Here is a 27,613-nt window from a genome sequence, read left to right as displayed (position 1 = left end):
AATGCTAATTTGGGTATCAAATGCTGGTTGCTAGGGGTGACGGAATAAACAAGCGCAATTTTTCGAGATAAATTGCGCCAACTTGCACTGCCTACTAGAGGTGCCGCAACTCCATGGTGCAAATTTCAATGGAAAATTCGACACAACTGCGTTTGTTGATTCCGTCACCCCTAGCAACCAGCATTTGATACCCAAATTAGCATTATAAAGTTGCGCTGCACCAGTGACTTGCGCCACCAACTTGGAATTGGCCCCTGAGGAATTAAGACTTGATGATGAAACTGCGACTCTGCATTATTATACACCTCTAGAAATTTCACCTATGCCCAAGATAATTAAGCAAACAACAAAAAGAAAAAGAAAGACGCAAAAAACTACAGTATTAACAACGACACCTTACAAGGAACAGTTGGAACAAAAGAAAAAACAGAAGACTAAGAGCAAATTTGTTGATGAACTTAAAGAACCCAAAGCAGGTCCATCTGGTTTGCGTAAGGACAAAATACCAAATACAAAACAAGTTATTATAGAGGCCAATGTGCAAGAATGGTACTGCTTCGTCTGTGAGGAAACAACGCTGGAAGACATGATTCAGTGCAATGGATGGAAAAAATGGGTTCACGAAACATGTTCAGGAGCTGAATCGCGCACAAAGCGTTATTTATATGGTTATTGTACCTAATTATAACAGTATTGTTCAGTTTACATGTAGTTCTAAAACGTTTATTTTTGTTATTATTTTTTAAAATTTAATATTGTTTTTTTTTTCACATTTTAAATAAAATTATGTTCATTTCATGCATTTTTACCAAGAAGGTCCAATTTAAGAACCGGTGGTCCAATTCAAGAATATAGTGGTCCAGTCTCCTATTTTGGACCACTTGCAGACCTTCAAAAATTATTTTTTTTAACCAATTTGGATGTTTCAAAAAATTCTAAAAAAATTACCAAACATTGAAAACATGTCAAAGTTAATGGCTCAACACTAGATAAGTTAATATCGTACTACAGTTTGGTTTTAATTCAAAAAATGTCCCACTAGGTCCGAATGAGGGGACTTTCCCCTAAAGAAAAAACTTAATTCGAAAGTGTTTCATCGATCATCAGGAGCGAAAGAAGTTCTGTGGAAACAACTTTCGGACATTTTTACTTCCCGAGCGTAAGCAAAGGAAGTATTGTAATCGAGTCCGTCGGCCGACTCTCTACTTTTACGTTTTCTCGATCTTTCATGACCCCTAGAAGACGAAGAAATAGGTCTCCCATTTCCGTCTGTCTGTCCGTCTGTCCGTCTGTCCGTCCGTCTGTCCGTCCGTCTGTCCGTCTGTTGTCCCGGATTTTTATTAGACAGATAATCTCCGAAAGTACTCGACCGATTGTTGTGAAATTTTGTACTTATATTAAGAATATCATGTAGATGGTAAAACGCTAACCAAAATTTGTCTAATCATCCCCACCACTAATGCGATGACGTCACTTCAAAATTGTACATAGTAAATGGGTTTTCAATTGTATAAAATAACATAGTCCTACACATGTAGTTTACAACTCTGAATCGACTTTTCACCCGAAACGTCCAGATTTTTGGAAAAAAAATCAAAATTATAAAACAACATTTTGAAATTTATTTTTAATCTGCGAACCAGAATGCTTTGAAATGTTGCAGATGTTTTAAGGCTATAAAGAGCATCATAAATTTTTAGTCAAAAAATATTTGCTTATCCCCTCCAAAAACTTGATGACGTCAGCTCAAAAGTTTGTGGAATAAATCATATCTAAAATGTACAAAATATGATGAGTCTGTACTTGTGATCTATCACTCCATTCATATTTTTTGGATTTGCATATACAGGGTGACTCAAAAAAATTAATGAATGCGTAAATATATTTTATTGATTTAATCAGGAACTACAAAACCGAATGCTCTGAAATCTTGCAGATGTTTTAAGGTCATAAAGAGCATAATAAATGTTTAGTCAAAATATATTTGCTTATCCCCTCCAAAAACTTGATGACGTCAGCTCGAAAGTTTGCCGAATAAATCATATCTAAAATGTACAAAATATGATGAGTCTGTACTTGTCATTTATCACTCCATTCATATTTTTTGGATTTGCATATACAGAGTGACTCAAAAAAATTAATGAATGCGTAAATATATTTTATTGATTTAATCAGGAACTACAAAACGGAATGCTCTGACATCTTGCAGATGTTTGAAGGTTATAAAGAGCATAATAAATGTTTAGTCAAAATATATTTGCTTATCCCCTCCAAAAACTTGATGACGTCAGCTCGAAAATTTGCCGAATAAATCATATCTAAAATGTACAAAACATGATCAGTCTGTACTTGTGATCTATCACTCCATTCATATTTTTTGGATTTGCATATACAGGGTGATTCAAGAAAATAAATTAAAGCGTAAATTTATTTTACTGATTTACTCAGGAACTACAAAACCGAATGCTTCGAAATCTTGAAGATATTTTAAAATTATCATAAGCATAGTAAATTGTTGATCAAAATGTATTTGGTCGTCCCCCCTAAAAAATTTATGACGTCACCACAAAATTTTGCTGAATAAATCCTATCTAAAATGTACAAAATATGGTGAGTCTCTTCTTGTGATTTATCATTCCATTCAATTTTTTTCGACTTGCATATACAGGGTGACTCAAAAAAATTAATGAATGCGTAAATTTATTTTATTGATTTAATCAGGAACTACAAAACCGAATGCTTTGAAATCTTGCAGATGTTTTAAGGTTATAAAGAGCATAATAAATTTTTAGTCAAAATATATTTGGTTATCTTCTACAAAAAACTGATGACGTCAGCTCAAAAGTTTGCCGAATAAATCGTATCTAAAATGTACAAAATATGATGAGTCTGTACTTGTGATTTATCATTCCATTCATATTTTTGGATTTGCATATGCAGGGTGACTCAAAAAAATTAATGAAGGCGTGAATTTATTTTATCGATTTAATTAGGAATTACAAAACCGAATGCTTTGAAATCTTGGGAATATTTTAAAGTTATTATAAGCATGGTAAACTTTTATTCAAAATGTATTTGTTCATCCCTCCTAAAAAAATTGATGACGTCACCCTTAAATTTTGCTGAATAAATCCTATCTAAAATGCAAAAAATATGATGAGTTTGTACTTGTGATTTATCATTCCATTCATATTTTTTAGATTTTCTTAAGAGGTGGTTCAAAAAAATTAATGAAGTCAATTTATTTTATTGATTAAATTAAAGGCAACACTTATTATTAGTATTACACCCCAACCAACCCAATTTGGTAGACACAAAATTTGTTAAAGGAAAAACTCGGTTGAAACATAAGGGTAGCACGCTTATTTACATCGACTTTAACATTACAGACCTGCATTTGTTTTATGCGATCACTTGGTTCCGCGAATGTGAAATAGACATGTTTATAATCAACCAATTGTGAATTTCACCGTCAAGAATTAAAATAAAACCCAATGTTTTATATAATAAGCGGAAGTCGAAGCAATAAAACCGATGGTCGTTTTGTTTACAGTTTCTCTGTTTGACTCTCACGTATGCTGTTACCCTTGTCATCTTAAATTAAGAATGTTTATACATAAACGATTTTCAGTTGCCGTATACGTGAGTAAATTGTTTCGTTATTTTATTGATTATAAAAAATCAATATTCAAAACGACCCAATTCATTTTCCCGAAAATTTGGGAATACAATAATTTTATTCTTAGTATTACACTACATCTATCCCAACTGATATACGTGTCCTTGCAAAAATGTTGACGTCATCGCAATTTTTTTTTAAATTCCCACTACAAAAATGTAATGAGAAAAAAACACAATAGCCATGCAGTCGTCAAGTTTCCGACAGCGTGGGAAGTACTGTCTAAACTCTTTAGACCAATTTTTTAAAATTACTTACACAGGTTGACTTAAAGAAATGTGTGAATGAGACAGTTAAAATATTGATGATGTCATCATATGATGTTATAATGGAAAAAAAACCGCTTGAAACATCCTTATAGCATGCTTCTTTGCCCACTTTAACAGTCCGTAGTTACCTTTATTTTAACTTATAGGGATTATAAAACAAAATAAATTTGTAAAATTAAATTTTATAACTTATCGAAGATTCTGTATTTTGTTTGCCTGTGGTTCAGGGACGAAAGAAGTTCAGTCTACATAACTTTAGACCGATTTTTAAATGTTTGTGATGTAATTTGACAAATCGGAATAAAACACATGCAGGAGAAACTTACCACTAACCCCACTTCCACTTTATCCACCAAAAACCACAAAAATGTTTTTCAAAAATCGTTTAAACTTCACTTTAACACTTTATCCACCAGAAACCAAAAGACTTTTGTCAAAAAAACACTCAATGTTCATATTTAATAATTAATAATAATTAATAATTGAAGAGACATATTTCCGGTTCCGTGAACACTTTACGACTGGTTTCAATACAAGATACACCCCCTCCCGGCTCCCTCGGCCATCTATTTGCACTCAGCGAATTCCAAGAATTGAATAATTTCCAAGAAATTCGTCGCGCGATTTTTTCTAAGAAATATCGATTTTCATAACTGCGCAATAAACACAACCCTTTAAAAAGTACCTGTAAAAATCAAATTTTTTTATTATTTTTTTTAATTTTCTCGTCTGCAAATACAAAGTATTCTGATTTTTTACTAAGTATTTTAAAATCCTTAAATTAGTAATTTATATTTTAAAGAATTTAAAAGAGTGTGGGGGCATTTGAGTTTTTTGAAAGAGATTAAAAGAACCCTAGTGTTTTGAAAATTAGCACGTGTTTTGAGGTTATCATCAGCTTGATTGACCTCTCAAAAATTAATTATCTGTCTATTCACACCAAAACTTTGATGACGTTATCTAATAAAAATGTGCCAATTAAAATGTTAACTTCACTGCGGGTGAATCACTTCAAACAAAAAAAAAATTCACAAAATTAAGTTTTATAAGTTTTCGAAAAAGCTAGGTATAGTTTTATTATTATTATCTTATTTATCTTATTTATGAAATAAGAAATTTTAATTAAAGTTAGAAAAATGTGTGAAAATTTGTATAATCCGAGAAATTCAGCTCTTTAAGAAAATTATACAATTTGATTTTGTGATTTTCGTTTTGTGATAACCGCTGGAAAGTAAAAACCAGCGGCATAAATAACACCCCCGTAGCCCCTGCGCCCTGCGGGCAATGTAAAATATATTTAAAACACATAAACGGAATAAAATGCCCTTCAACGCTAGGTAATAAAGAAGAAAGCCATAAGATAAAACAGCAGAAAATTTCATTTTTGAAAAAGTCGTCTAAACGTTCTCAAAAAATTCGGAATCATAGATCTTGACGTGCTGATTCCAAAAATATAACGTGTTTAGGTTCACGGAGCAATATTTTCAAAAAATTCGAAGTGAAATTCGAATTTTTTGAAATTCTTAAAAATTGCGATATTTCATTGGGTCAGTTATCGAAGAATTGGAGCTTAAAGTGACTGCTGCGGAATGAAATCTACAAGAAAATGCATCGAAATTTTCATTTTCAAATAAGTTGTCTAAAAATTCTCAAAAAATTCAAGGTTATAGATCTGGACGTTCTGATTCCAAAAATATTGCGTGTTTAGGGTCACGGAGTAATGTGTTCGAAAAATTTGAAATTTTTAAAAATTGCGATATTTTAATGGGTGTTCCTGGAAAAACGGTTTGAGTTATCGAAGAAATGGGACCGGAAATGACTTCTGCGGCACGAAATCCAGAAGAAAATATGTTTAGTTAAATTTCGAAAATCGCCGAAAATGGGTCAAAATTTGCATCAGAGGGGTATACGTAGTCATCTATTCACAACAAAAATTTCAAACTGATGACTACGTATATTAAGAAAAAAATGCATAATATAAGCTCCGCCCACCCGCACTATCTGAATCGTGATGATTTTTTTTACCCGTCGTAAGTACTGGGGCGGAGCTTAATCACAAAATCTTTGTTTACCTACTAGAAATCGCTATATGAATCATGTTCTTGAGTAATGGTGTTGTTTAAAGCAAACCAATGACATGGCTTTTGCTGTTTTAATATATTATGCAAAAATTATTATTATCTCGGTAAATGTTAAACAGAGATATGTATATGACATCCATTCTGAAAAAAATAAATAAGTTCTGTTTGACTTGTCATTAACTTACAATAAATTTCGAGTAAAAAAAAACATTAACTATTGGTCGAAGGTTATAATTTTTGGATTTTTCAATTTTAATACAATTGTATTAAGCAAAAATGAAAGCCCCACCCATCCGCCTTGATCTCAATCTGGCTTTAACTTTTAATATACATTGTATTTTTTGAACAACACGATGTTCAAAAACATGTCTTACATGGTAACTTCTTATCAAGAATTAAGGGTTTTGCAAATAAGCTCCGCCCTCTTGGCTCACGACAAATAAAAAAAAAAATCATCACATTCGAGACAGAGCGGGTGGATGGGGCTTATATTTTGCCTCTTTTTTTTAATATACGTAGTCATCTTTTCATAACAAAAATTTAAAACAGATGACTACGTATATTAAGAAAAGAAAAAGGATCATATGAGACCCGCCCACCCGCCCTGTCTCAATCGTGATGATTTATTTTACTTGTCGTAAGTCGTGGGGCAGAGCTTAATATAAAATCCTTGTTTTCCTACTAGAAATTGCTATGTGAATAATGTTCTTGAGTAATCGTGTTGTTCAAAGCAAACTATAGTATTAAGTAAAAATGAAAGCCGAAAGATGAGCTCCACCCATCCGCCTTGATTTCAATCTGGCTTCTATTTTTTATATACGTAGTATTTTTTGAACACGATGCTCAAAGACATGTCTTACATGGTAATTTCTTGTAGAGAATTGAAGGTTTTGCAATTAATCTCTGCCCTCTTGGCTTACGACAAATAAAAAAAAATCATCACAATCGAAAGAGAGCAGGTGGGTAGGGCTTATATTTTGCCTCTTTTTCTTAATATACGTAGGCATCTTTTCACAATAAAAATTTCAAACAGATGACTAGGTATATTAAGAAAAAAAGGCAAAATATAAGCCCCGCCCACCCACCCTATCTCAATCGTGATGATTTTTTTTACCTGTCGTAAGCCGTGGGGCGGAGCTTATTTACAAAATCCTTGCTTTTCTACCAGAAATTTCGATGTGAAATATGTTCTTGAGTAATCGTCTTATTAAAAGTAAACTATACATATGTATTAAGTAAAAAAGAATGCTACAAGATACATAAGTAATGGAAAATTTCATTTTTGAAAAAGTGGTCTAAAAATGTTCAAAAAATTCGAAATTATAGATCTTAACGTGCTGATTTCAGAAATATAACGTGTTTAAGGTCACGAAGCAACATTTTCGAAAAATTCCGTGTAAAATTCGAAATTTTTGAAATTTTTAAAAATTGCGATATTTGAAAGCACAATTCTGGAAATAAATTGGAGTAATCGAAGAAATGAGGCCGGAAGTGATTACTGCGGCCCGAAATCTACACCAAAATGTGTTTAGTTGAATTTCGAAAATGGTCGAAAATCAGTCGAAATTTGTATAGGGGGGTACACATAGTGGAAAATTTCATTTTTGAAACAGTCGTCTAAAAATTCTGAAACAATTCAGGGATATAGATCCCGACGTGCTGATTCCAAAAATATAGCGTGTTTATGGTAACGGAGCAATATTTTCGGCATATTCTGAGTGAAATTCAAATTTTTGGAATTTTTTAAAAATTGCACCATTTCAATGGGCAATTGTGGAAAAACAGGCCAACCCGCCTAGGCTATATTGATTCCACATGACAAGCGAACATATTATCAGTAACTCCAACTGAAAAGCTGTTAAGAAGTACAACTAATGTAGATCATTTAAAAGCGGAAAAAGGAGCTACACAATTATAAAAATATGAAATTGCTAACGTAATTGAGATTAAAAGTATCCACAGAAAACTTGGCGGCATAAAATAGAACGCATACTGACTCGTCAAACCACCATCACAATTAATTGCATTGTAAGTAAACGAAACGGTGTATTACTTTACTGATTGCTCCTATATGGTATAAAAACGTTCCAGAATGTATCCCAGTGGCGATCTACCACATTTTGTTTGAAACGTAAGAGAAAAAGCCAATAGGCCATATTGGGTAGTAGGACATATTGAGTTCAGTTACCTTAGTATTGCCCTGCATCTATCCAAATTGACATGCGTGTCCTTGCAAAAATGTTGATGACGTCATCACAAAATTGTCTAAAGAAAACTCGAAATTGCTGGATACGTTTCATGGTACTTCAGGAGCGACAGAAGTTCTGTTGAAACAACTTACGACCAATTTTTTAAAATTACTTACATAGGTTGACTCAAATAAATCTGTGAATGGGACAGTTAAAATATTGATGATGCCATCATATGATGTTATAATGGAAAAAAACCACTTCAAACATCTCTATATCATGCTTTTTTACCTACCTACTTTAACAGTTCGCAGTTATCTTTATTTTAACTTACAGGGGTTATAAAACAAAATAAATTTGTAAAATTAAATTTTATAATTTTTCAGAGAATCAGTATTTTGGTTGCCTGTGGTTCAGGGACGAAGGAAGTTCTGTCTACATAACTTTAGACCGATTTTTAAATGTTTGTGATGTAATTTTACAAATCGGAATAAAACACATGCAGGAGAAACTTACCACTAACCCCACTTCCACTTTATCCACCAAAAACCACAAGAATGTTTTTCGAAAACCGTTTAAACTTCACTTTAACACTTTATCCACCAGAAACCAAAAGACTTTTGTCGAAAAACCACTCAGTATTTAACTTTAATAATTAATAATAATTAATAATCGAAGAGACATATTTCCGGTTCCGTGACCTCGTTAATAATGGTAACTGGTTTCAGTACGAGATTACACCCCCTCCCGGCTCCCTCAGCCACCTATTTGCACTCGGCGAATTCCAAGAATCGAATAATTTCCAAGAAATTCGCCGCCCGATTTTTTCTAAGAAATATCGATTTTTATAACTGCGCAATAAACACAACCCTTTGAAAAGTACCTGTAAAAATCAAATTTATTTCTTTTTAATTTCCTCGCCTCGAATTACAAAGAATTCTGATTTTTTACTAAGCATTAATATAAATATAAATCACCTTATTGGTGATTTATATTTATATTTATATTCTAAAGAATTTAAAGGAGTGTGGGGGCATTTGAGTTTTTTGAAAGTGATTAAAAGAACCCTTCAAGAACTTTACACATATTCTTTTAGCAAGTACTAAATCAACCGCTTTAAAATTTAGCATGTGTTTTGAGGTTATAATCAACTTGATAAATCTCCATCAAAAATTATTAATTATAATTTTAGTCCTCTGTTTTGAGAGGACAAACAAATTCATTCAAATCAAATCAATTTCTACGTGACATTCTTTCGATGTATAGACATAAATAAACACTTGAGCTTCATATATTTTTCTTGTTTTTTAATACCCAGTAGAACCTCGATAATCCGACTAATTAGTTGGGGAAAAGGTGTGTTCGGATTAGCGATTTGTTCGGATCAGCGAATTTTCCCAAAATCTGAAAGGGAATTGAATAACAACTTCATACACTGGTGAAAACAAATTTCAAGAAATAAACCTTAATTTTTTTAAGCACAAATAAAGTATTCTTAAGCAACAATGGAAAATAAATACATTCGAAAAAAAATTTAACTCCGTGACCATAAACACGCTTATTGGAATCAACACGACGTGATTTATATTCCTGAATTTTTTCAGAATTTTTTGATGACTTTTTCAAAAATGAAATTTTCCATTATGTATTCGTATTAGGGACCCTTTATGCAAATTTCGATCTATTCTCGACGATTTTCGAAATTCAACTAAATACATTTTCTTGTCGATTTCGAGCTCTAGAACTCACTTCCGGTATCGTTTTTTTTTTGATAACTCCAACCGTTTTTCCAGAATAGTCCATTGAAATTTCGAAATTTTTAGAAACTTTCAAAAATTCGCAATTCATAGCGATTCTTTCAAAAATGTTGCTCCGTGACCATCAACATGCTATATTTTTGGAATCAACATGTCGATATCCACGTCCCTAAATTTTTTCGCAATTTTTATACAACTTTTTTAAAAGTGAAATTTCTTCAAATTTCGGCCAATTTTTGACGTAAAACACATTTCCGGCCTCGTTTTTTTGATAACTCCAACCGTTTTTCCAGAATCGTCCTTTGAAATATCGACGTTTTTAGAAAATTTTCAAAGATTTACACTTCGTACCGATTCTTTCGAAAATGTTGCTCCGTGACCATAAACTCACTATATTTTTAGAATCAGCACCTCGGGATATATATCATCAAGATCTATGGCCTTGAAATTTTTGAGAATTTTTGGACGACCCTCTTAGCAAATTTCGACCGGTTTTCGACAATTTTCGAAATTTAACTAAATACATTTTCTTGTAAATTTTGGACCGCAGAAGTCACTTTTGACTTCATTTCTTCAAACAGTTTTCCAGAATCGTCCATTGAAATTCCGCAATTTTTAAAAATTTCAAAAAAGTCGAATTTCATACTGAATTTTTCAAAAATAACCCTAAGTGACCCTAAGTGACCCTAAACACGCTATATTTTTGGAATTAGCACGTCAAGATCTATAACTTTGAATTTTTTGAGAATTTTTGGACGAACCGTATGCAATTTTCAACCGATTTTCGACAGTTATTGAAATTTAACTAAACACATTTTCCAGTAGATTTCGAGCTCTAGAACATATTTCCGGCTTCGTTTCTTTGATGACTCCGACCGTTTTTCCAGAATCGCCCATTGAAATATCGAAATTTTTTGAAATTTTCAAATATTCACATTTCGTATCGATTCTTTCGAAAATGTTGCTCCGTGACCATATACTCGTTATATTTTTGGAATCAGCACGTCGGGATCTATATCTATGAATTGTTTCGGAATTTTTAGACGACTTTTTCAAAATGAAATTTTCCACTATGTGTACCCCCTATACAAATTTCGACCGATTTTCGACCATTTTCGAAATTTAACTAAACACGTTTTCGTGTAGATTTCGGGCCGCAGTAATCACTTCCGGCTTCTTTTCTTCGATTACTCAAATCTTTTTTCCAGAATTGTCTTTTAAAATATCGCAATTTTTAAAAATTTCAAAAATTTCGAATTTCACACCGAATTTTTCGAAAATGTTGCTCCGTGACCCTAAACACGTTACATTTTTGGGACCAGCATGTCAAGATCTATAATTTCGAATTTTTGAGCATTTTTAAACCACTTTTTCAAAAATGAAATTTTCCACTTTTAGCTTTTTTTTTACGTAATACATATAGTTTACTTTTAACAACACGATTACTCAAGAACATGTTTCACATAGAAATGTCTGGTAGAAAAACAAGGATTTTGTATTTAAGCTCCGCCCCACGAGTTACGACTGGTAAAAAAATCATCACGATTAAGATAGGGCGGGAGGGCGGGGCTTATATTTTGTCTTTTTTTCTTAATATACATAGTCATCTGTTTGAAATTTTTGTTGTGAAAAGATGACCACGTGCATTAAAAAAAAGTGGCAAAATATAAGCCCCACCCACCCGCCGGCTCTCGATTGTGATGATTTTTTTTTATTTGTCGAAAGCCAAGAGGGCAGAGCTTAATTGCAAAACCTTCAATTCCTAAAAGAAATTACCATGTAAGACAAGTTTTTGAGTATCGTGTTGTTCAAAAAATAATATGTATATTAAAAATTAAAGCCACATTGAGATCGAGGCGGATGTGTGGGGCTCATCTTATGGCTTTCTTTATTACTTAATACATAAACTTTGCTTTAAACAACACGATTACTCAAGAATGTAATTCAAATAGCAATGTCAAGTAAGTAAACAAGGATTTTGTAATAATGCTCCGCCTCAGGACTTACGACGGGTAAAAAAAAACATCACGGTTCAGATAGGGCGGGTGGACGGAACTTATTTTATACAATTTTTTCTTATTGTACGTAGTCATCTGTTTTAAATTTTTGTTGTGAAAAGATGACTACGTATACCCCCTGATGCAAATTTTCACCCATTTTCGACGATTTTCGAAATTTAACTAAACACGTTTTCTTCTGGATTTCGTGCCGCGGAAGTCATTTCCAGCCCCATTTCTTTGATAACTCAAACCGTTTTTCTAGAAACTCCCATTGAAATATCGCAATTTTTAAAAATTACAATTTTTCGAACACACTGTCCCGTGACTCTAAACACCGAATATTTTTGGAATCAGAACGTCGAGATCTAATAACCTTGAATTTTTTGAGAATTTTTAGACAACTTTTTCAAAAATGAAAATTTCTACACTTTTTTCGATGATTTTCGAAATTTACCTAAATAAATGCATTTTCTTGTAGATTTCATTCCGCGGAAGTCACTTTAGGCTCCAATTCTTCGATAACTGGCACAATGAAATATCGCAATTTTTAAAAATTTCAAAAATTTCGAATTTCACACCGAATTTTTCGAAAATTTTGCTCCGTGACCCTAAACACGTTATATTTTTGTAATCCGCACGTCAAGATCTATAACCTCGAATTTTTTGAGAATTTTTGGACAACTTTTTCAAAAATGAAATTTTCTACAAAGTTTTATCATTTGGTTTTCTTTTTTATTACCTAGTGTTGAAGGGCACTTTATTTCGTTTATGTGTTTTAAATATATTTTTTCTACTATCTCACTATTATTCTCTGGCTTCTGAAATACACTAAAACGTACCTAGCTTTTTCGAAAACTTATAAAATTTAATTTTGGGAATTTTATTTTTTTTTTGTTTGAAGTTATTCACCCGCAGGTGAAGTTGATATTTTAATTAGCACATTTTTATTAGATAACGTCATCAAAGTTTTGGTGTGAATGGACAGATAATTAATTTTTGAGAGATCTATCAAGCTAATGATAACCTCAAAACACGTGCTAATTTTCAAAGCGATTGGCTTAGTAGTTGCTAAAAGAATAAATCTAAAGTTTTGTTGCACAGTTTAGAATTCTTTTAAAAAAGACTAGGGTTCTTTTAATCTCTGTGAAAAAACTAAAATGCCCCCATACTTTTTTAAATTCTTAAAATTTAAATCACTAAGGATTTTAAAATACTTAGTAAAAAATTAGAATACTTGGTATTTCCAGGCGAGGAAATTAAAAAAAAAATAAATTTTATTTTTACAGGTACTTTTTAAAGGGTTGTGTTTATTGCGCAGTTATAAAAATCGATATTTCTTAGAAAAAATCGGGCGGCGAATTTCTTGGAAATTATTCGATTCTTGGAATTCGCCGAGTGCAAATAGGCGGCCGAGGGAGCTGGGAGGGGTGTGATCTTGTACTCAAACCAGTTACCATTATTAACGAGTTCACGGAAGCGGAAATATGTCTCTTCGATTATTAATCATTATTAATTATTAAAGTTGAATATTGAGTGTTTTTTTGACAAAAATCTTTTGGTTTCTAGTGGATAAAGTGTTATAGTGAAGTTTAAACGGTTTTGGAAAAACATTCTTGTGGTTTTTGGTGGACAATGTGTTAGTGGGGTTAGTGGTGAGTTTCTCCTCCATGTGTTTTATTCCGATTTGTAAAATTACATCACAAACATTTAAAAATCGGTTATGTAGACAGAACTTCCTTCGTTCCTGAACCACAGGCAAACAAAATACTGATTCTCTGAAAAATTATAAAATTTAATTTTACAAATTTATTTTGTTTTATAACCCCTATAAGTTAAAATAAAGATAACTGCACACTGTTAAAGTAGGTAGGTAAAGAAGCATGCTATACGGATGTTTGAAGTGGTTTTTTTCCATTATAACATCATATGATGACGTCATCAATATTTTAACTGTCCCATTCACAGATTTATTTGAGTCAACCTGTGTAAGTAATTTTAAAAAATTGGTCGAAAGTTGTTTCAACAGACTCTGAACCTCCTGAAGTACAATGAAACGTATCCAGCAACTTTGAGTTTTCTTTATACAATTTTATGATGACGTCATCAACATTTTTGCAAGGACACGCATGTCAATTTGGATAGATGCAGGGCAATACTAAGGTAACTGAACTCAATATGTCCTAGTACCCAATATGGCCAATTGGCTTTTTCTCATACGTTTCAAACAAAATGTGGTAGATCGCCACTGGGATACATTCTGGAACGTCTTTATACCATATAGGAGCAATCAGTAAAGTAATACACCGTTTCAGTATGCGTTCTATTTATTTTATGCCGCCAAGTTTTCTGTGAATAGTTTTAAAATCTCAATTACGTTAGCAATTTCATATTTTTATAATTGTGTAGCTCCTTTTTTCCGCTTTTAAATGATCTGCATAGTTGTACTTCTTAACAACTTTTCAGTTGGAGTTACTGATAATATGTTCGCTTGTCATGTGGAATCAATATGGCCTAGGCGGGCTGTTGGCCTGCTTTTCCACAATTGCCCATTGAAATGGTGCAATTTTTAAAAAATTCTAAAAATTCGAATTTCACTCAGAATATTCCGAAAATATTGCTCCATTACCATATTGCTGATTCCATAAACCATATTTTTGGAATCAGCAGGTCGGGATCTAAGTATATCCCTGAATTGTTTCAGAATTTTTAGACGATTTTTTCAAAAATGAAATTTTCCACTATGTGTACCCCCCTATACAAATTTCGACTGATTTTCGACCATTTTCGAAATTTGACTAAACACATTTTGGTGTAGATTTCGGGCCGCAGTAATCACTTCCGGCCTCATTTCTTCGATTACTCCAATCTTGTTTCCAGAATTGTCCTTTAAAATATCGCAATTTTTAAAAATTTCAAAAATTTCGAATTTTACGCCAAATATTTCGAAAATGTTACTCCGTGACCCTAAACACGTTATATTTCTGGAATCAGCACGTCAAGATCTATAATTACGAATTTTTTGAGCATTTTTAGACCACTTTTTCAAAAATGAAATTTTCCATTATGTATCTTGTAGCTTTTTTTTACGTAATACATATAGTTTACTTTTAACAACACAATTACTCAACAACATGTTTCACATAGAAATTTCTGTTAGAAATACAAGGATTGTGTAATTAAGCTCCGCTCCAGGACTTCCGACAGGTAAAAAAAATCATTACAATCGAGAGAGGGCGGGTGGGTGGGGCATATATTATGCCACTTTTTTTCAATACACGTGGTCGTCTTTTCACAACAAAAGTTTCAAACAGATGACTATGTATATTAAGAAAAAATGGAAAAATATAAGCCCCGCCCACCCGCCCTGTCTCAATCGTGATGATTTTTTTTTTGCCTGTCGTAAGTCGTGGAGCGGAACTTAATTGCAAAATCCTGGTTTTCTTACAAGAAATTGCAATGTGAATCATGTTCTTGAGTAATCGTGTTATCCAAAGCAAACTAGATGTATTAAGTGAAAAAGAAAGCCAAAAGATATATAGTAGAAAATTTCATTTCTTAAAAGGTTGTCTAAAAATTCTCAAAAAGATCAGGATTTTCGAAAAATTCGGTGTGAAATTCGAAAATTTTGAAATTTTTAAAAATTGCGATATTTCAAAGGGCAATTCTGGAAAAACGAAGGAGTAATCGAAGAAATGAGGCCGGAAGTGATTGAAGAAAATGTGTTTAGTTATATTTCGAAAATGATCCAAAATCGGTCGAAATAATTGGCAGTATTTATACCCCATACTGGAAAATTTCATTTTTGAAAAAATTTTGAAACAATTCCGGGGTATAAATCCCGACGTGCTGATTGCAAAAATATAGTATGTTTATGATAACGGCGCAATATGTTCGGAATTGTTCTGAGTGAAATTCGAATTTTTTAAATTTTTTAAAAATTGCGACATTTCATTGGAAGTGACTTCTGCGGCGCGGAATCTACAAAAAAATGTATTTAGTTATATTTCGAAAATTCTGATAAATTTTTATTAAAAAAAGGCAAAATATATGAAGCTTAAGTGTATATTGTTACGTTGTACGGGTGATTAAAATTGGCGTGAGTAAAACTCAACAATTTATTACTTACTAACTCGAATATACACGACTAACTATTACAGCGATTATGTACAAACTATTTCCGGTGCGACTTGTCTGGTTCCCCTCGGTTCCACTGAATTCAGCTCTCGTTGTTTGGACTACACTCGACTGAATAATTCCCGTTCCCGAAGGGGGCCTCTAAATAAACCCATACTTCTGCGATCGAGGTCTTTCTCGAATATCCATCGCAACTGCCGCTTCGAAACTTTCCTGGACGCCGCTTCGAGACTTCCGGTAACCGGCTCCAGACTTGTCTTTATGCGACCGACGTTCAGTCGTCGATGAGTCACCCATCATCGACACACATACTAACAATATTGTTACGAAATAAACCCATACGCCGACCCGGTGCGACGCCTATGGCCGTCGAGACCTTTCTGGTCTATACGCCGAACATCATGACTCATCGTCAATTACAGCGACCGAGCGGCGCGGATCGCCACAGAAACGCCTAGAAACGGAAGTCGCGAGTGGGAGTTCCGGAGAAGTCGAGAAGCGGTGACGTAGAGTTTCGAACAAAATGTTGCGAATATTATAATTATAATTTTATCATTATTATATAAAGATATTCTTCACATTTTCGAGAAAATGGTGCGACTCGTTCTTAATTTGACCAAAAAAAAGTTGACGTTGTCAAAATGGATAATACTAGTGACAGTACAAAACAAAAGTAGTCACAATGCAAGGAAAAAAAGTATAGTGCCAAGTTCGGCATCTTACCCACGACGGCATGTCATTAATTCCCCGAGGAAACTACTGAACCACTGTGCCACGGAGACTTATATTCCGTGTTGGTAACATACCGTTATTATACCTTGCAAATATTTTTTCGAAAATTTGAACGTTTAGCGAAAAAACTCAAAGCGGATTCGTACATTACAAGCAAAGAAGTATTGAAAAAAATTGGATTGACAGCCAAACATTATCTTTGTGTTTGAAACACCCTCTAAAACCTGATTGTTTAATGCAATTTCTACAAAGCCTTTGAATTTAACCTTCCGATCTTTTTAAGAATTAACCCTTTAAAGAATGTTATTGTTGTTATATAACGTGAGATGACCTGACATATTTCTCACCAAAATACAATTTTAGCAGGTACGGTATCAACAAATTTTGCTTGAAATTGATAGAACTGTCACCCTACCTTACTTCCTGATAATAAAATTAACATTATTGACGATGAAAAAGTGACATAGTACCATAAAATTTTTCCATAATTAAGTAGTTAATTTTATTGCCAACCCAAATAGTGTTTGTTGATCATGCTGTATCATGGCCGACTAGTATAAAGATTATGGCCTGTCCAAGAGGTACGATACGTGTTGCCATCTATTAATAATTACACTTAATAATTTAGCAAAATTTTAATTTGACTTGACATTATGGGACTTCAAAACGTGTAATGGTGGTTTGTTTGGGTATGAATGCCTTTGTGCTTTTCAAAAGGTGTTAATAATTCTTTTGTCGATTTTGAATTATTAATAGATGGCAGCACGTATGGTACCTTTGCATAGATAAATAATACTACGTAAATAGAATGCGAACTCCCACTTGATTTTTGGTCTCAATAAACGCCCCCTGGTGCCTTGTGGCCGGTGCTAAAGCATGAACTACTAGATGCGTCATTGCTGCATATTTTATAATTAATATTTTATTTTTATTATCACTAATAATATCAAAAACACAAAGTAGAATAATATACAATTTATTAGTATTGTCTACGATTTTTTGACTTTAATTTTTTTTGGTACATTATACAAGCGTTTTGATATAATGCATTTTTATGTGTGGAAACTCTTGTATCGCGACCGCTTAAAATTAAATTCAAACCTTTTACAAACGTAAAAATTGTTAAATATATAATTTTATTACATATTTCACTTTCAATTAATTCCTTATGTTCACAATGAAACGAAAATTTGACATGATGAGATACTATAAACGAAATTTTGTTTTTGATGTTGTCGAAAGATGTACAATTGTTTAAAACGATTCTTGAAATATTATAAATTCTGTTAATGTTTTTTATAAAATCTAACTTACAATATTGCAATTTTCTGTTATTACAATTGTATTCTCTTATACGTATTAATTTGTAACATTGTTCGTCTTTCGAAAAATTGTTTAAAATTTGGGTTTTACAATATTCACACTTCAAATTTCTTAATGTTTTCGCAACCCAGCCAGACACATAACCAACAATACTTTTATGAAGATCTTTTTCTAAATTATATGGAGACAGTTTTGAAATGTACATATTCACGTTTAAAATTTCGTAACTCGTTTCATTTACTGAAGGTTGATTTATGTTTTTATCCACAAGTCTTTTAATATGAAATAAATCCGGTATGTTCGTTTTCTCACAGTTTGCGCCCACTGAATTTGAACTATAAAAATTGCGTAATAATAGAGATTTGAAACTTTCCTTAAATTGGGCTGCCGTTAGATTAGTTGCTCGATTTCTTTGACTTCTGATTTTGCCAAAATAGTTTTCAATAACATCTTGATTTAAACATCTAGGTAAAAAATATTTGCACCTGCCCTGTTCTACTAAAATTGTATGTAAATCCACAAAACCTTCTAACGTTGCAATCCAGTTTTTTATACACGGAGGTACTACCATTTTTCCGGCCTCATCGACGAAATACATATCACCCAAAATTTTGATAACTTCCTTCCAAAAATGTTTATGACCAGAAGATTTAAATACGCCCCCAGAAAATGGTTTTCCGCACCGTGGTTGAAAAGTACTGCCATTTACACTGTCGAAGAGCTTGTCAAAAAATTTTATAATTCGTGCTGTTCCCATTGCCTCGTGTGTTAAACTGCATTCGGCTGTAAAATTAAATTATAAATGAATCTGTTAATTATTTTTAAATTTGTATTTACTAGATTTAACCAATAGCGTAATAGTCGATGCCATTGAGTGACTCAAAACTTGTGTCGCATAGCACACCTTCATCTTTTGAATTTTTTCCGGAATTACATGGAGATCCGTAATTTTGTGTAGAGCCCGTAATTCTCCACATGTTTGATCACTGTAGTACGCATCGATTATATGTTTCCAATTTGCAACCAAAATTTCCTCGCTTGTTTTCCACACTAAATTTTTAGTAAGCAGATTGTTCCTAATACATTTAATTAAATGAGGCGTGTCATATAAGGGAATAATTTCTTGATCCCCTAATAAAATTCTTCTTTTAGGTTCCATCCCTTTATGTATATAACGTTGTTTCGACTCCTTTAGCAGAGAATTTATAGCTGCTTGGTTTGGTTGGCCTTGATCACAAATTGTAACCAGAATTTTGAATCCACAATTTTGTATTTTTTCAACCAGAGTTTTTATAATAGTTGTCAATATGTAAGATTTTGTAGACGAAAAAGAAAATGCAAAGTATATTGGCTGTTGCCATTTTTTAAACACTCCGCGAATGAAAAAAACAAGAACATGATCTGCTATCTGTAAATTTTGTTCAAATCCAAAATTTTGAAATCCGAAAAATGTATCCGTATATTTGTCATAGTCTATGTGGGGCATTATGGACATTTCATCAAAAATTAATGCACATATTCTATCTTGGTTATTTAATTTTGAAGCAGATTCTTTAAGATTGTCGAAAATTATTTTGTTTATACCAACGTCTACTGGAATTTTGTTCAACATAGACATAATTGTTTGACGTGAAGGCAGTGCAAAAATCTGTCTCATTTTTCTATAACATCTCCCAGACTGTTTATAAAACATTAATGCAAATAATTTATCTTCAGTGGTAAACCTGCGACCCTTTGGTTTGACATTTCGTCTTTTTAATTGTGATAAACAAAAATTTATAGCATCCTGACTTAAAATTTTGCTTTCTAATTTTACTTCAAATTTGGAGTATAATTTCAATCGTTGGCGATACGAAGCTACCTTAATTTTGTTTCTACGGGCTGTACGCGAAATATTCCTAGAATTTGAATGTAAATTTAGTATTCGAGAAGATTCTTGGTTTAAAGTTTCGTTTAGGGTTTCTCTGGAATTTCGAGATACTTCAGTACAAAATTTTTGAGAATCCAGTATAGAAATAGGGTTTACGGGATCATGGGTGTGTCTTTCGGGGTCGTTCATATTATCTGAAATTATTGTAAAAATTATCTATGGCATTCACTTGCACACTAATATTTACCATGCATAATTTGAATTGTAGGAATGGCAGTATTTTTAAGTTTTTGATTGGGGCCAAAATCCGTTTCTTTAAAATGTACATCGCAAAGAAAATATCCATTTTTATATATTTTCGTGGGATCTAATTTGCCTAAATTTGGATTTCCTGTCCGTTCCAACCAAATTTTAAAACGCTCGTTGTATTTGTAGGGGTTGGGAAAACGATGGCGTTTAATAATTTTAGTGTTTAGACATTTCAAAACACTGCATAGTTTCATATTTTACGCTTTGTTATCACGTATAATCACACAAATGACACTTTTATACTAATCATAAATGACATTAGTTTTTTTATTGTTTCTTAAAATTGGCTGTGGAAGTTGTCGCCAAGTAATTTTTGGAAAAAAATACTTTACTGCTCTCAGTGCTATATCTTATTATGTGGCCGGTACATAAGCCTAGACACAAACCTGGGACACGCATTACAGCCGAGTTTGCATTCTATTTTACGTAGTATTATTTATCTATGTATAACCTTTGGCATTCCTTTGGACAGGCCATAATCTTTATACTAGTCGGCCATGGCTGCATATAACATATCAGGTCCAGATTACAGAATCCAGTTCACATAGAAAATTAAATATTACTACATGACATTTTGTCAAAAGCTTGAACGTCTAATAATGCCCGAAACACCTCAAACTTTTTTGATTAACATCTCCATAATAGAAGGCCGCCATTACATTTGGCTGAATACAAATTCCGCAGTGTTAGTACAGATTGATAATTCAAAAAAATACACCACCGTGAGATATCAAACAGACTCTCCTTACTACAACGAGGTATTTATTTATAAAACACTACTTAATAAAAGTAAAATTACAACATTTTCAGTATTTCGTTTTCGAATTTTTCACAACCCTCGAAAAAGTCCTCGACAAGAATGTAAAAATTTCGGTTTTTAAACCTGGAGGGATCTTAAGAAAACGTAAAGTTCTTGGATACGTCAGCTTTGACGTTGGTACTATATGGTACCAGAAAGGTATGCTTACTATTATTTATAACACAAAATTGTAAAAATCTGACTTAGATCATCTGCTGTATCACAAATGGGCCATTCTGTTGGCGCCAAATAAAGATTATATCAGCGGAACTCAAGGTTATCTGAAAATAGATGTCAGCGTTCTTTCCAAAGGAGAAACTCCCAAAATACCTCCATTCATAAATACAAACGAGATCGAAGGAAATTTATTTGTGCCTGGAGGAAGCGCTGCTGATCGTCAGAAAGCAAACTTTATTTTTGATGTTTATCGAGGGATGGATCTTGTCAAGAAAAATCCGTCTCAGGAAAATGTGAAAAAATTTGATAACTTACCAACGACTCACGTTGGAATATCATTTTCTGGAACAAGCGTATGCTTTACTGGATAGTAGAAACGATTGAAACGAAACACTGACAATGTTACAGGTGAGAACTACCTCAAAGAAAAGTGCCTCCTCACCAGTTTGGAACGAACGCTTAATTTTATCGGAGCTTTTCCCTCCACTTTGTCAAAGATTCAGAATTGAGCTTTACCACGAGGAAACGAAAAGAGCAACCCGTCAGCTTAACTTATACAGTATTTCTAATGATAACGAAGAAGGATTTTTACCCACCTTTGGTCCATCTTTCATTCATTTTTATTCTCCGAATAATTTAGAGGGGTATTTGGGTAAAGTTCTACTATCTCTTCAAACTGTTTTTACCGGTGATTTGGCTGACTATGAAAGTAATAATGCTGTGGTGCATAAACCTGCGGCACCATTGAGAGAAGGATACTTTCTTAAACACGAAAATGTTGTTTTGTTTGCTACCATATTTGAAGTTACGTCTATTAGCAAAAAGTACAGCGATAAGCAAATTTCGTTTCGATTGTCTTGTGGTGTTTTAAATATGGATGAAAGTGGGGACAAAGATATTGCAGCTGTTTCATCGCCAATGAAGCCTAAAGTAACTAATAAAAATTACAGTTACTTACCTAGTGACCACAACAAGCTGTGCCTTCATTTAATATTGACACTACCAGATGTTAGAAAAAGAATGTTTAACTATAACTTGCTAACAAAGATCTTAAAAGAATTAGTAACTATTTATTTTAGGTGTCCAGATATGTAACCCATGTTTGTTTTTCAGAGGCAAAGACTAAATAAAATTGAAGACGTTTTTCAAAATAAAGATCATAAAATGGCGAGTATAGAAGCCGAACCTTTGCTTTTAGAAACTTTAGACTTTGTTACTTCCGCTGCTGGAAAATACAATGATATAGCGTCAAACTACAACCTTGAAAGCGACCCAGTTCTAGATCAACAGCGGCTCAGAATGTGTTTGAAAGAAATGGAGCTTGCAAGATTTGTATCCCAACATATTGTACGCAATCAAAGCAGGAGAAAAATTTTCCAAAAACTTGAAAAAATTTACACTAAAATAGAAGCTATAGTTGACATTGTAACTAACTTTTATGTATATCCACGTCGTTAATTTTGGTTTGTAGATAGAAGATTGGCCCCGAATTTATCTCTGGATGATCTACGGCAACAAACGTGTGGCTTATGCTATTATTAATCCTCGAGATGTTATTCACTCTCCAGTAGAAGAAGAGAAAGGGCTTTATTGTGGTGTTCTACAAAACATCTACTTTCAAACAGAAACGAACCAGTATACTGAAGATTTTATTTCGAGTGTTTGCACCGCGAATATTATGCTGTGGATGGGTTTTGACCGACATTTACACAGTACCTTTCCTTCCGGTTTTACCATTTCAACAGAACCTATCCCTAGAAATTTGATAGCCGAAGAAAGTTATTATTTTCAAGCGCGGGCTCACATTTTTCAAGGGAGATTAGCCCCAGGGGCTGACAAAAGTGGCCTTTGTGATCCGTTTGTTGACGTAATTATTGGACCCCACTTTCGACGAACCCAGGTGTTGAGAAAAATTTTGACACCAGTGTGGGACCAGACTTTGATTTTTCCAAAAATGCGTCTATATGGGGAACTTAATTTTATCATTGCCAATCCTCCTACTGCTTGTTTTGAGGTTTACGACAAAGATGAATTAGTATGAGTGTTACGTTTGTAAATTAGTACCTTGATGGTTGTTTTCAGCGAAGTGTTGAACCAATCGGAAAATGTATTCTGAACCCTGTCGTTAAAACAAAAGAGGATTTTTATGATTCTTCTAAACCCCGTGTCAAACTTTCATGGCACAAGATTTACAGTCGATTTAGTGGGGGTGGAGAACTTTTAGCCGGTGTTGAACTACTAGAAGTTTCTGAAGATCAAGCCGACAGTAAAGACGACGTTATCCTTAAAATACCTGCAGAAGTTAAACCAAATTTTATTAATCATCGAATCGAAGTGGTATTCTGGGGAGTTAGAGACCTGAAGAAAGTTCAGATGAGTCAAATCACTAAACCAAAAATCACAATAGAGTGTTGTAATACTAGTGTTTCATCTGACGCACTTTCAAATGCCAAGAAAAACTTGAATTTTGCAAATCCGATAAAGTTGTTCGAACTTAACATTCCAGAACAAGAATACGCACCTCCACTATGTCTTAAGATGTTTGATTGTCGAAATTTTGGAATAACTGTGTTTGCAGGTACCCACGTAGCTCCACTGGGGCCTTTCTTTTACAAACCTCTGAGTAGCTTGGAAAGAGAATCCAAACTAATGCACGTTCAGCAAAGCTCTATAAATTTTGTTCCCTCTCTAGGTACGTGATTCTTGAATACAAATTCGAGTAAGCGTTATATATTTGCAGGATCTATTATACAACAGTTAGAACATGTTCAGGAAACGATACCAAACGTTGAAGAAACTTCTCCCAAGGAGAATAAATGGCGAACATTTTTAAAAAAACTGTACCGTAGACAAAAATCTGAGAAACTGTTGGCAGACACCGAACCGGAACAACTTGAATATAATGACGATTTTGACTGGTGGACTAAATTTTATGCCTCCCAGGAAGTACTAATTTCAAATAATTCTTTCAATTAACATTATTTTAAAGGAAACACACACAAGTAGCGAGATTCCTCTAACTCACAAGTATAAATTGAAGGTAGTTGTTCACTTTCTTTATTTTATAATTTTTTCAAATTTCATTGTAGATATATCAGAGCGAACTTGAACAACAACCTGAATTTGGTGGTTTTACTGACACTCTTACTTGTTTTCCAATGTACAAAGGTAAAAAAACTGGAGACGAAATAGTAGACGAGGAAAACACTACAGGGATATTTAAAGGAGCTTTAAAAATTTATCGGTGGCCTTTGAGCAACGACTATGTGACCTTTAAAGGTCTGCCTTTAGAACAGGGAATGTTTCAAGACTTTCCGTCAAATACTCCTGTTCGATTTGTTGTAAGAGTTTATTGCATACGGGGTTTAAATTTAAGACCGAAAGATGTAAGTGGAAAATCGGACCCTTACATTCGTTTAAAGCTTAACCAACAAGAAATTAACGACAAAGATAATCCTGTGATGGGACAATTGAATCCAATTTTCGGCAAATGTTTTGAAATGAAGGGTGTTTTCCCCGAAGACCATACTTTAGTAATTACAGTCATGGATTACGATGTTGCTACAGCAGATGATCTCATTGGAGAAACTAAAATCGATTTGGAAAATAGATTTTTTACTAAACATAGAGCCAGTTGTGGGATAGCTGGGCACTATTTAACGTAAAAATAAGGTTGTTTGAAATTTTTATCAATAAGAAATTTTGTAGTTCAGGTTACTGCCAGTGGAGAGGTCACCAAAAACCGACTGCAATTTTGGAAACACTTTGTAGCAGATTTAATATACCGGACTTACACTACGAAAGAAATTTTGTAAAAGTGGCTTCTAGGATGTTTAGTCCGGAGAATTTTACTAGTATAGAACAACAGATGAACAACAGCAGATACAGGTTAATTTGTTGTAGTTACTGACAATATAGACATAGATCGTCAAATACTGGCGTTAGAAGCTCTAAAGCACTGGTCCGAAATACCACTAGTGGGTTATGCACTAGTCCCCGAACATGTAGAAACCCGATCTTTATACAACCCTCAAAAACCAGGACTTGAACAGGTTACTAACATTAATGTGGCTTGACCAAAAATTTTTGGGTAGGGCAAGTTGCAGCTATGGATAGATATTTTTCCTTTAGTCGACGTACCCACTCCTAAGCAGGTGGACATTACCCCACGTAAACCAGTACCATATGAGCTTCGAGTAATTATCTGGAACGCACACGGGATAAAAGTCCCAGAAAAAGATTTGCTCACAGGCGAGAACAAAGCAGACATTTTCGTCAAAGGGTCAGTCCCAAAATAACTTATAATTAAAATACATGATCTTTTTAGATGGATTTTATCACCCTCTCACCCTCAATTTACTGACGTACATTATCGATCCCTCAACGGAGAAGCAAACTTTAACTGGAGATTCGTCTTTCCTTTCGATTATCTCAGTTCTGAAAACAAAGTCCTTATCAAAAAGAAGCTGATGTTTGGAGCTGACGAAGAAATAAAATTACCATGTCGATTAACACTGCAAACTTGGGACAACGACACGTTTTCTTTTGACGATTTCTTGGGTTTGTTGAATAGTTCTTTATAAAAACTAACGCTTTCCCCTAGGTACAACAAATTTGGAGCTTTCTAAATTACCTCGAGCTGCATCTTCAGCAAAAGCATCGGAATTAGCACATGAACAGCATAAGAATTCATTTACTAATCTTTTCAAAGTTCGAAGAACCAAAGGCTGGTGGTCTTTAAAAAGCTTCGATCCCCAAACACAAAAAGATGTTTATGGTGGATCTCTTGAGCTGGAATTTGATTTGGTAACGGGAAAAGAAGCGGAAAAGTTTCCGGTGGGGTTAGGACGAGATGATCCTCAGGGACTTCCTAAACCTAAGTAAATATAAGTCATTGCTATATTTCTTAAATGATCGAATGCATGTTCTAGTCGTCCCGAAACTTCTTTTTCGTGGTTCAAAAACCCATTTAGAGCAATGAAATTTAGTCTGAAATTTTTTACAAAGAAGTGTAGGAAAATTATTATTATTGCTGTGGTGATTTTGATTATCATTTTGGTGTGCTTTATGCTGCCTGGACTCGGAGTAACGAAAATTTTGGGGGGTTAAATATTTTAACAGCATTATATGCAATATTTTTAGTAAATAAATATGTTGTAGTCCCACAACAGCATACACAAAGAATTGTACAAAATATACACACATGTCAAAACGAATCGTGTTCGTCTGACAACACAACTGCGTTGCCAGATGCTCATCATACTGATTAAGACGTCATCATTACGCCACCTATAGCAGGAAAAGTCAGTAAACGTAAACTTAAATTTTGATCAAACAATCATATTTACATCTGTAGACCCTTTATAATTAAATATATGGTAATTTACAAAACAACACAGATCTTCCATTTTCTAGAGTGTTCACGATCCATTGGCCACATTTTCTGCTTATTAAGTTTGAATTATATATGAATTAGGTGTTTTAATAGCTTAGGACTGGTTTATACCCTTGACGAAATCTTTTGCCTTATTAATACAAAAATAAAGTTTGTCAGCCCTGTAACACGTGGGTAATATTTTTGTTTCTTTTTAACTTTTTAATATAAGGACACAAAAGAAAACAACTTTTGAAACATGTAAACATATATTACAAAAGAAATACATTTTATATCACATTTATAATTTAGGTTTCTACTTAAAATAATAAATAAAGGAAAATTCTACTCAAATTCATTCCAGAAATAGACGTAAAGACAGAAAATATGGCAAAATAATTTCAGACTAACAGACGTACTAAACAAATCTCAAAAAGAACTTTTCGGAGAGGTTACGTGGTCCCACACTTCAACGTTGTCATATTTTCTGCCAGACTTATTAATAATAAATATATCAGGTACCTACTCAACAACATTAAAACATCTAACAACAATGGCTTAATTCGGTATGTCTTTTCCCCTAGAAAAATAGGTTTTTCCCTTTCATTAAAACTTCTCGTGTGTAGAATACCAACTTTCTCAAAGAAGCTTAAGTCTTTAATAATTATCTAGAAATTTGGGAACAAATTGTACTTAACTAACAATAGTGCTGTGAATACTTGAATTGACAAAACTACTTCTAAGTGCTGCCTTTATTGTTGAAGCTGACAACTGACCTCAGCTTCTTGCGGATTCTGGGCGAAGTCCATTTACTAGCGTGGCCCGAAATAGGATTCAGATCGTTTGGGGAAACCCCTTCATCGACGTCATCCGCTTCTGTCTTAATTTCCATCTTCTACAAAACATAAATCAAAGGGTAA

The 27,613-nt window shown here is 33.4% G+C and overlaps 2 protein-coding genes and 1 long non-coding RNA gene across 7 annotated transcripts in view; 1 reads left to right on the top strand and 2 right to left on the bottom strand.

Moving 5' to 3' along the window:
• Positions 1-18,768: 18,768 nt before the first annotated feature.
• On the bottom strand, positions 18,769-20,665 carry LOC135127911 (uncharacterized). Its single transcript, XR_010280304.1, has 3 exons — positions 20,282-20,665; positions 19,002-20,228; positions 18,769-18,947 (listed from the first exon to the last, which is right to left on the bottom strand). It is a non-coding gene; the product is annotated as an uncharacterized LOC135127911 (long non-coding RNA).
• A 275-nt stretch (positions 20,666-20,940) lies between these two features.
• Positions 20,941-26,669, top strand: Mfr (misfire). Its single transcript, XM_064055302.1, has 17 exons — positions 20,941-21,101; positions 21,154-21,301; positions 21,350-21,672; positions 21,728-22,381; positions 22,433-22,744; positions 22,791-23,354; positions 23,402-24,011; positions 24,060-24,265; positions 24,309-24,359; positions 24,409-24,980; positions 25,028-25,173; positions 25,223-25,371; positions 25,414-25,601; positions 25,647-25,879; positions 25,923-26,199; positions 26,251-26,423; positions 26,480-26,669. The coding sequence occupies exons 1-17, from the start codon at positions 20,943-20,945 to the stop codon at positions 26,587-26,589; spliced, it is 4,875 nt and encodes a 1,624-aa protein (XP_063911372.1). The 5' UTR covers positions 20,941-20,942; the 3' UTR covers positions 26,590-26,669.
• A 274-nt stretch (positions 26,670-26,943) lies between these two features.
• The window catches only part of LOC135127912 (transient receptor potential cation channel subfamily A member 1), a 97,613-nt gene continuing 96,943 nt past the window's right edge, over positions 26,944-27,613 (bottom strand). For all 5 annotated transcript variants that reach the window (XM_064054599.1, XM_064054600.1, XM_064054601.1 and 2 more), the window contains one exon: positions 26,944-27,588. In XM_064054599.1, coding sequence (XP_063910669.1) covers positions 27,433-27,588 — 156 coding nt within the window. In that variant the 3' untranslated portion in view covers positions 26,944-27,432. The remainder of the gene's footprint in view (positions 27,589-27,613) is intronic.

Source organism: Zophobas morio, unplaced genomic scaffold (assembly GCF_036711695.1).
Source record: "Zophobas morio isolate AGI-343-1 ecotype UQ-CSIRO unplaced genomic scaffold, CSIRO_AGI_Zmor_V1 ptg000012l, whole genome shotgun sequence".
In the NCBI taxonomy this organism is placed as follows: domain Eukaryota; kingdom Metazoa; phylum Arthropoda; class Insecta; order Coleoptera; family Tenebrionidae; genus Zophobas; species Zophobas morio.
This window is presented reverse-complemented; position numbering and strand designations above follow the sequence as displayed.

Excerpts from the sequence above, each read along its gene's own strand:
- Mfr (XM_064055302.1), top strand. The coding sequence starts at position 20,943 with ATGCCCGAAACACCTCAAACTTTTTTGATTAACATCTCCATAATAGAA. Across the intron at positions 24,981-25,027 it reads ATAGCTGGGCACTATTTAAC|TTCAGGTTACTGCCAGTGGA; the intron begins GTAAAAATAAGG and ends GAAATTTTGTAG. Across the intron at positions 25,602-25,646 it reads GCAGACATTTTCGTCAAAGG|ATGGATTTTATCACCCTCTC; the intron begins GTCAGTCCCAAA and ends TGATCTTTTTAG.